Source organism: Trachymyrmex septentrionalis, unplaced genomic scaffold (assembly GCF_001594115.1).
Source record: "Trachymyrmex septentrionalis isolate Tsep2-gDNA-1 unplaced genomic scaffold, Tsep1.0 scaffold60, whole genome shotgun sequence".
NCBI classification, from domain to species: domain Eukaryota; kingdom Metazoa; phylum Arthropoda; class Insecta; order Hymenoptera; family Formicidae; genus Trachymyrmex; species Trachymyrmex septentrionalis.
In genome coordinates this window covers 3,204,381-3,213,765 of record NW_017305779.1, presented here as the reverse complement: position 1 = coordinate 3,213,765, position 9,385 = coordinate 3,204,381, and the positions used below count along the sequence as shown (strand labels likewise).

Below are 9,385 nucleotides of genomic sequence, written 5' to 3'. Positions count from 1 at the left end.
GCTAATAACATGAACTCGACCACGCTCTTACTTGACTTACTGTAATTCACATGTAAAAATATTTGACGGAATCATTCAGCATTAAAGAAGCATTTCTGAAGGTATTATTTACTTTCTTTCTTCTATTTAAATTAAAGTTCAGTTCCTCGCTCGATCATAGACTATAGTGTCTTTTCGTTCGATTGCATCCTACGTTTAAGCAGCAGTTGTTATTCTATGTATGACGAACAGTTGTTATTCTGTCACGTCTTAACGTCGAGACAGGTAGAGAGATGTGACGTAGGGTATCACCTTGTTCGTGTCGTCTTTGTCGCGTATACGATACATTTCATACGTCACGTTTCACGTGTCGCGTGGGTATCTCGCTCGAGTATGTACATCGATCGCGGCGTCCAACCGCGATCAAACAGCCGCTCGCATTGCGAGCGAGTAGCGGGATAATTAGCTGGAGTACGCCGCTTCTTTGTCTCTCGGCACGATTGCGTGTCAGCGTTGTCCCACCGCGTCGCGCACACGTCGAGAATATCGAGGATCATTCCCGGCTGTACCGGGGAAACCCCCCCCCCCTCCCCCCGCGCTCCATTGACTTCGTTCGCCGAAGGACGCTTTATCTCCGGCCCACATACCCGGGGCACCTCTTCTGCCACGCGACCTCCATTCAGTCCGGCGTGAATACAAAGGGCGCCGGCACCCCCGGTGCTCGACTGCGCACTCCCCCCATGAGAGCGGGAAAGAGAGAGACCGGCTGAGAAAAATCCCTTTGACACCTGCCACAAATCGATTTCACCGTCTCATGAATAATTACACGGACGATAATAAAATTAGCATAACCGCAGCGATGGGAATTTCGTAAAATTGGATCCGTCCTATTTTTATTTCTGTTTAAAATACAATTTGCTAAAAGAGATAAGAGGTACATCTCTCAGAGGTAGTTGAGATAGAAAGAGGGAGTGATGGCGCGATTTTTTTCCTTTTGCACACAAAAATTCGACAAACCTCGGATAAGTATTGCGGGTCGATAAGTATCGCGGGAAAATCAAAGTAGCGGAAATTAGCGGGCACTTCGCGAGGCAGTTGGTCAGACACGGTAGCCGCAAGGCCGTGTATTTTTAACCTGAGAACCTTCCGGCAACCCTGCCGCGGGATCAATACCTACAACCACCCCCTCGTCTCGCCGTAATGCACTACCGCTGGAAATGGAGACCGCCGCTAACTTTAACCTACATATCCGCCGCCTCTGGTCGAGAGCCCGCCGGTGGAAACTTGCTACCGAGTACAGGAAGAGGTCGGGGGGGAGAAAAAATGCGGGTACACGATGCAGATGCGCCGAGTAAAACCGCCCGCGAGAAACGTGGCCGCGGGGCCACCAGTGCAACGAAATGTTTCTCGATAAGAAAGTTGGAAAAACCCATTTCCGTTATCTTGCCCCGTCGAAATATCTCATTGCGATTCATGCGCCGTTGCGCGTAAAAACGCAAATTACCTCCATCCCTGTAACGTTTATACACTACTAAACGTAAGTCATATTTTCCATTAAATAATTATATTTGACTTATCTCAGGCTGGTAAAATATTGAAAGTATCTTTTAGTATTTCACGCATGATAAGTACTGTGCGCTTAAGTAATTGGCTGTAACTTATCTCCAGGGGAAAAAAATGTCTAACGTTTGTTAAATTTCGTATAATTAAATTCTTCCGAAAATGAATAATAATCGGGAAATGTATTATATTACGTACAATGATATGCTTTAAGAATTAAGATCCGTGTAAAAGGAGAAAGAAGTCGGTAAAAGCAAGTATCACGTCTCAATCGACTTTCGCATCTTTGGAAGGTCACCGGCCCGAAAGTCGTGAAAACTTTTTTCGTCTTTCTCCTCCTCTTTCTCTTCCACCCTATCTCGGAGCTCCATTTTCCCTCGCGATGTCGTCGTCGTAAAGGGTTGGAGGATAGAAGCCAAAAGAAGACGGGCAATCGAGTTCCGAGATTCTCAGCTCGAGGTCGCCGGATATACCAGGCGCTCGTGAAGGAGCTCTTGATAGACGCCGGAGAATCTCTATTTACGAGGAAAGAATGAAGAGAGAGAGAGAGAGAGAGAGAGAGAGAGAGAGAAAAGTAAGGGGATGAGAGACATCGAGGAAAGAACACCTTTCGCTCTCGGTGCCATTCAGAGAAAGAGCGACTTCCGCAATTGCGGCGGCGGCTCGCGAATGGCGGGATAGTCGTCTGCGCAATCTCTCGTCGCTTCTAAGAGCAATCCCTTTTATCACCTCTCATCCCGTTTTCTTCTCCTTCGTTTGCGTCACAAGACTGTTTGCGGACGTGGGCATTTTTATACGACCAGCGCCGTATGACGCGCGCGTCGTTTTCTCTGCGTGCATAATTTACGCGACGAACACTCGGCGAAACGGCGCATAAACAGCCTCGAATATAAAGGAGCGTGACGGAACGTAAAAGAATAACGGAATTGCGAAAGCTTGATTCGGTATCGTCAACGGTGGCGAAAATAAAGATAAAATGGATGTATAAAACTTGATGGTCTCTACGTGAACGTTGTGTATTTGCTAATCTCTGTAAGTCGGATCGTAAGAAAACGAGGGCGAGCTCGACAAAGCAGATTCGTGTAACGAATCAACTTTAGAGTCGAGTTTTAATTAATTGCAATTATATGAGAGTTCTTCGATCTTTATGCAGGTGCTCTTTAACTGGGTCGTTTTTTTAACATAGCGCAACACAGATAAATATTTTCCGTTATTATTCCATTTCTCATTTACAATACGAATCTGTAATATCCCCACGTGAATACGCATGTAATTTTAAACGATTGAATCCACACACATGAGATGGATTGAGTTACGTACGATAATAAAAGGACTCAGTAAAGGTTCTTCGTTAAACTACACTCTCGTTAGCTGCGTAATACCTACACTTAGATCGAGTAAAGAATTAAAAGCAAGAACCAATATAATTAATGAGGGATTTTTGTTTAAAATTAAGTAAGAAGTTAAAGAGTCACTGAGCGCTCATTGATGAATTTTCTTTGCTGAACGTAGCCAATGAGAGTAATTCTCGTAGCCGGCCTTTTGCCGATAATCACGAGTCTTTAGAGGCATTATCCTTTATGGACATTTCTCGGTGTGAGGAAAATGGCGGAAAAGGAACGATTCGGTCGGCTCTGTCTTTCGGTTCCCCGAGCGTGCGAGGTCGAGAAACAGCGGAGCGAGTAACCGGAAGCCGCGTTCCATTTCAATGAGCCTCACTCATGAAAGGAACCGATAACGTTTGTCGACCAAGAGCCGGCCAAGGCGAGCCCTTTTTGCAGGATATAGGCGAGCGAGTGCCTACGACGCGATTTCGCACTTCTCTCAATGGTATCTCCGCTAGGAACAACGAGCATCTCGATCTTTGCATACACCTCGAGAGAGAAGGAGAGGGGCACGACCTATTGTCGGTCTCCGATAATGCGTACGAGCAAGCGCTGCTCCACGCGATAATATTCCCATTCGGCATTCGACAAACTTTGCCATTGATTCGCGAATCGGAGAGGGCCGTAATTAAGATTCGCAGGAATAGAATAGACGTTTCGAAGTGCGTTTGCGATTGAATCGAAATTGCATGGAATTTGTCGCTGCGATAGGAATGTCTACGAGAGAGTGCAGATATATGTATATCTTAAATTTTTATCAAAGTAATTTTAACCTACAGTTAGAAGTAAAGAAGACTCTTGAAGAATCCTGTATTCAGAAATTTTATCTGGATGCATCCATTGCTTTATCTTTTAACATTTGAGGAACGATAAGGATAAAATGCACCTTGGAAATTTCTGAACGCAGCCTCGAAGATAAACGGCCAATACACGGTACATTTCTGATATAGTCTTCCTATTTGTGGATGTTACAGATCTTCGGACACTCACGATTTGTGACTCACAAGACGGGGTAGTCTGCGCGCACTGAAAAATCGACCGCCGAGTCGTGGAGCGTCGGCAGTATCCGGAAGTTTCGTTAGCCAGGCGTGTACCACCATCCAGAACAATCCCCCGCCCGTGGCAAGACGGCCGATCGTGCGGACGTCCTCGGTGTTATCCCGGCGCGGCCGCTACGTGCGACGACAACAGCCCAAAGATTCTCCCACCGAAGGCCAAGATGCACATCGAGGTGCAGGTGGCGCTTAACTTCGTGATATCGTATCTCTACAATAAACTGCCGCGTAGACGAGTCAACATCTTCGGCGAAGAGCTCGAGAAGGCGCTCAAGGACAAGTTCAAAGGCCACTGGTATCCGGAGAAGCCGTTCAAGGGCTCGGCGTTCAGGTGCCTCAAGACCGGTGATCCGGTCGACCCGGTGCTGGAGCGCGCCGCGAAAGAGAGCGGTGTGCCGATCCAGGATATCCTGGAGAATCTGCCAGCCGAGCTCGCCGTCTGGGTTGATCCTGGTGAGGTGAGCTACCGTATCGGCGAGCTGAACGCCGTGAAGATTCTCTACTCGGAGACCGGCGATCCGCACGACGAGACCTCGGCCGATCGCGAGGTCACCAAGACCTTCAATCCCGAGGCGCAGTGCTTCAGGCCGATCGAAGCTGTAAGCACGTCCTTGAGCGGTCTCAGCCTCAGTCCGAAATCAACCTCGCCGTTTTCGAGCTCCCTCGGCAGCAACGCCAGCAACGGCTCGTCCAACAACCAGCAGAACGGCCACGGATCCGGTTCCTCGTCTGCGCCCTCACCCACGCCCATCACCAGCTCCTTCAAGGGCTCGCCCAGCCCCGTACCGGCCTTCATCCCGCGTACCACCGCCCCGCTCACCTTTACCACCGCTACCTTCGCCCAGACCAAGTTCGGCAGCACTAAGCTCAAAACTAGCAGCAAACGCGCCAACAGGTTGGTACATTCGTCGTTTGATGTCTCCCCCCGCTTTGGATTAGTCAAATAGAATTCAATTTCTGGCTTAAAACTTAAAAGGATGAAACTTTAAAGTAACGACCGCTTGTCTCAACTTTTCTTTTACCTTCCCACCGTAGAAATAACATTTATTTATTTCATGTTTATCATGACGGAGTAGTTTTGATATCGATCGGAAAAATTTTTATCACGAATATAAATAAACCTTAATTTTCCCCAATTACATGATGATTATCTTGAGTTTTTGTGACGAAGATTTTATAATAAAAATCATTATTTCTTTCCTGAATGATATTATTATTGCGATAAAAATTGGTAGAGTAGGCAGTTGAATTTTGTTGCTACTCGAGGAGTGTTACATTGAAGGAACAACGATACATGAGTTTCATTGTAATTACAAATTACACAATTTATTGAAAAATGTTAGAAAAAAGTAATTGCTTTTAATCTGATTATTAACGTCTTTCGACATTACACCTCTCGAGTTTCCTAAGTAGATAACACAATCTGTACGTGTATAATATATTCGTGGAATGCTGCTTGCAATTTTCCCAGGTATATCATTACGTATTTATCACTAGAAATTAACGTTACAGTTCCCGCGGTATAAAAAAACAAATTGAACAGTGGGATCGCCATTAGATGGATAGTTGATCGCTTCGCAACCAGATAATCGTAGAAATAGCTAAGCATGCTTGAAATTAGAGAGTAACGAAACGTGCGATCTATCGTAGAAGATCGTACATTTTCGAGATAGAATTTAATTATAGCGCGCGCGCGCGCGCGCGTTATTCCATTTACGAAACACACACAAAAGCAGAACAAAACGCGCGTACTAACCAGGCCGCGAGACGAACTCTACCACTCCCGGATCCACGCACACATCCGTGCATACACAGATCCATTGATGAACCGCACGGTACCGCTCGGTTTCAGGATGTCACCCACTGAGTTCTCGAACTATATAAAGCAGCGCGCAGCGATGCAGCAGCAGATTCACCATCACCACCATCATCAGCAGCAGCAACAGCAGCATCAGTCGCAGCAGCAGCAGCAGCAGCAGCAGCAGCAGCAGCAGCAGCAGCAGCAGCAGCAACAGCAGCAGCAACAGCAGCAGCAACAGGCGACCGCGGTTGGTGCAGGATTGCCGGTCTCCCAGAGCTCGCCGCGCAGTCGTAGCCTATCGCCCGGTAGCATAGTCGCCGGCGCTGGACAGCAACATACGGACCCGAGTGCGTACTTCTTCCAACATGGCCCAGCCGCGGCCGCGGCGGCGTACCACGCGCAGTTCCCCCATCGCAACATCTTCGACTCGTCGGCGAGCCACGGTGGCTACCTGCCGGCCGATCTCTACGCCGGCACGAAATTCCCATCGTCGTACCTCGACCCGACCACCCTGGCTGGCCATCAGTTCTACGGCGGCGGCATGAACGGCGCTGGCGCCGGTACCGGCGGCGCTGTAAACGGCACCAACGGCGCCGGAGCCGGTACTCAGGGCGCCGGTAGCGCCGGCGCCGGTAATCTCGGTCCAATCGGCTCGGCGACAACCAACGGCAACGTCAACGGTGGCGCGACCGCCGCGGCGCAGCAGCAGGACAAGAGTGCCCTGGTCGAGGGCCTCAACAACTTCGGCCTCGGCTCGGTCGCACCCTATCCGGCCAGCCAATATCAGCACTTGCTCGTGGCCAACTAATACCTCGCGCGTGCACATGAGATCGTCGACAAAACCGCCGCCACGCCCCGTGGCGGCGGTAACAGCGTTTTCGTTTTCGGTGCCGCTGGTCCGGTGACGAACAAAAAGGAGAGAAGGAGGCCTCCGTCGCCTCCGAGACTCCGTCGTCGAGACGTTGTCCAGAATTGTCCGGCTTCTTAAAGATGACGGACCGTCCGTCACAGTCGCCGAGTCAGTACCACTCTATCTCTCCTCCCTTAATCAGAATACACTGGTTAATGGTATTCACGATACCGACTTGTTCTCTCCCGCGAATTCCTATTCAGAACGCTTCTCAGAACGCTCTTTCGTTCGATCTTTCCTAATCCAACAAGTGTCCGAGGTATTCTGTACATACATTATTGATACATTATTGATTGTCGCTGAACGGAGGAGAGATAGAGAATGAGCAGAGAAAGAAAGAGAGAGACAGCCGCCGAACGATCAGCACCGACGACGAAAGCGATCGAGAATGAGGAAAGAAGGCGCGACGGAAAACGGGAATAGAAAGAAAGAGAGAAAGGAAGGAAGAGATGTGTATGCGTGTGGAGATGATGCGTCTGAGGTACGTCTGATTGCGATATAACGTGTGCGTGCGGAAACGGTTTTAGGCACGGTGGAGAGAAGAGAGGAGACGGAAGGAAGCGGCTAACGGCTAACGAGAGCGTGTATATGTGTTAAAACCCGATAAGGACTCGATTGGCGATGGCGCGAGACGCTCGTTCGAGACGGAAGCCATCGTGTGGCTACCTACAATACACGCATACATACACAACACACATAAACGCGCTCAAAGGTATACGGCATGCATGTAGCGCACCGGCGGACATTCGAACGACGCGTCGAGCGCGCATCTAGGACAGTAAAGATACACTCGACACATTATAAGAATAACACACACACACACACACACACACACACACACACATATACATATTATACCGATCTTCCCGTATATACATCCCGTATAACATACAATACGAATCCACGCGGGTACACGTAGACCTTTCACATACATAACATGCGAGCATCATCCATGCACGAGATGACACACACACGTATGTATTAACGAAACAAAAAAAAAAAAGAAAAAGAGGAAAACCATATATACGCGACACTGACCCACACAGATATTACCAACGTGTAATAATTTATTTTTTCACTGGTATATAGTCGGAGAATTAAATAATGAATATATATCTCTGTAGAGCCTATGTATTATATTCAAGATGCACTCACTCTTCACCGGGTTCTCGCGAAACGGTAGGAACTACACACTTGTCCCCCAGCTCGTGTCGAGCGAGCCGTCGATGTTGAAAAATCCGTGGACCGACGAAAGATCGATAAGGTAAGGTGTCTTCTAAACTTTTTTTCTCCATCGATCGAGCACCGACGCGAGGCGACGCGCGGCGTCGCGTCGCTTCGTTTCGTTTCGCAGCCAGATATTACAGTCACATTACAGACGACGCGGAAAGCTATTCAGGCACTAAATAAAGTACGAAGCTCTTTAAACGAGCTGAAAATCGGATCGCGAGTAGCTCTTCCTTGCACGGAGGACTTTTACACGTCGAATCGAGAGGTGGAAGGTAAAATCGGAGAATCTACGGAAGACGGCCCGTTCATTCACACGAGATGAATAAATAAAATGAGAAAGAACAATGCGATCAAGGAACGAAGGATCGATCCTTCCCGCGAGTATAGTGATAATGTAGAGAAAAAGAGAAACGAGCTCGCAGTTTTATACCGTTCGGAAAACTCGTCCTCGGTACGATTTTACATTTTATTTTTATAATAAATGCAGTAGAATGTAGGAGAAAAAGAGAGCGAGAGCGAGAGAGTGAGAGAGAGAGAGAGAGAGAGAGAAAGTGAGAAAGGGAGAGAGAGAGAGAGAGTGCAGCGAGTGATGTGCAAGGAAAGGAAGAGGAGAAGTAGAAGACGAGATAGAAAAAGAGCCAGCCGGTGTGTTCGCGAAGAACGTAAGTGGCCTCGTTGCACAGCAGGCCCCCCGATATTTGCTCGGCTGTACCTGCAACTTGGTCCCCGCCCGCCCGTCCGCTGCAGAAAAACCATCGGGAATCGATTTCCTTTCGAGATATTGCCTTTCGATTTGACATCCGGAGTCGATGACCCTCCGAGCTGTCGGGGGAACCTCTTCGAATCGTTAAACCTCGGCAATGCGCTTCCTCGCCGCTATGCGTTTAAACTTTGAACCCGGAAATTCTTTCTAATTATTTTCCGATTGCCGCAGGCGCCGCTCGCGAATCATTTATAAACAAGTACAAGTCTAACCAGTCGATAAGATCTTCGTCGATTAATTAAGATAGATTACGTTGAATGTGAGAACGCTGATTAGAATAATTAGGGACTTAACGATGATTTGTAGCGTATAATCAATCCCTTAGTATCCTCTTTTTTTTTTTTTTCCAATCAAGCAGAATCGTCCGCAGAGCTTCACGATGTTGAGAAAAAGAGACTAGTACAAAGATAATGAGAGTCAATCAGAAGCAGGATGAACGGCGGGCGGGACAGTTCCGGGGGAGCAACGTCGTCGCTTAGCGTTCACGAGGTTAATTAGGTGATTATGTAATTAAAAGGCCGCGCGTTATTGTCCTTGTCGGCGAGGCGACTCGTCCGGTTGCAAAAATCAACCTTAATTTCAATGATTAAAACAACGTGATTAGAAGAAGAATTAAATTTTTACGCAGCTACCTTATCTTCCGGAGTTTCAAACGAATATATACTTTAATAGTTTTCTAAGAGACTTGCTTTTACGATTTAA

The 9,385-nt window shown here is 47.8% G+C and overlaps 1 protein-coding gene across 6 annotated transcripts in view; it reads left to right on the top strand.

The window, feature by feature from the left end:
* Positions 1-7,799, top strand: part of LOC108752554 (protein Tob1-like) — a 74,148-nt gene extending 66,349 nt beyond the window's left edge. For all 6 annotated transcript variants that reach the window (XM_018493424.1, XM_018493427.1, XM_018493429.1 and 3 more), the window contains 2 exons: positions 3,899-4,874; positions 5,832-7,799. In XM_018493424.1, coding sequence (XP_018348926.1) covers positions 4,144-4,874; positions 5,832-6,588 — 1,488 coding nt within the window. In that variant the 5' untranslated portion in view covers positions 3,899-4,143 and the 3' untranslated portion in view covers positions 6,589-7,799. The remainder of the gene's footprint in view (positions 1-3,898; positions 4,875-5,831) is intronic.
* The last annotated feature ends 1,586 nt before the right edge of the window (positions 7,800-9,385 follow it).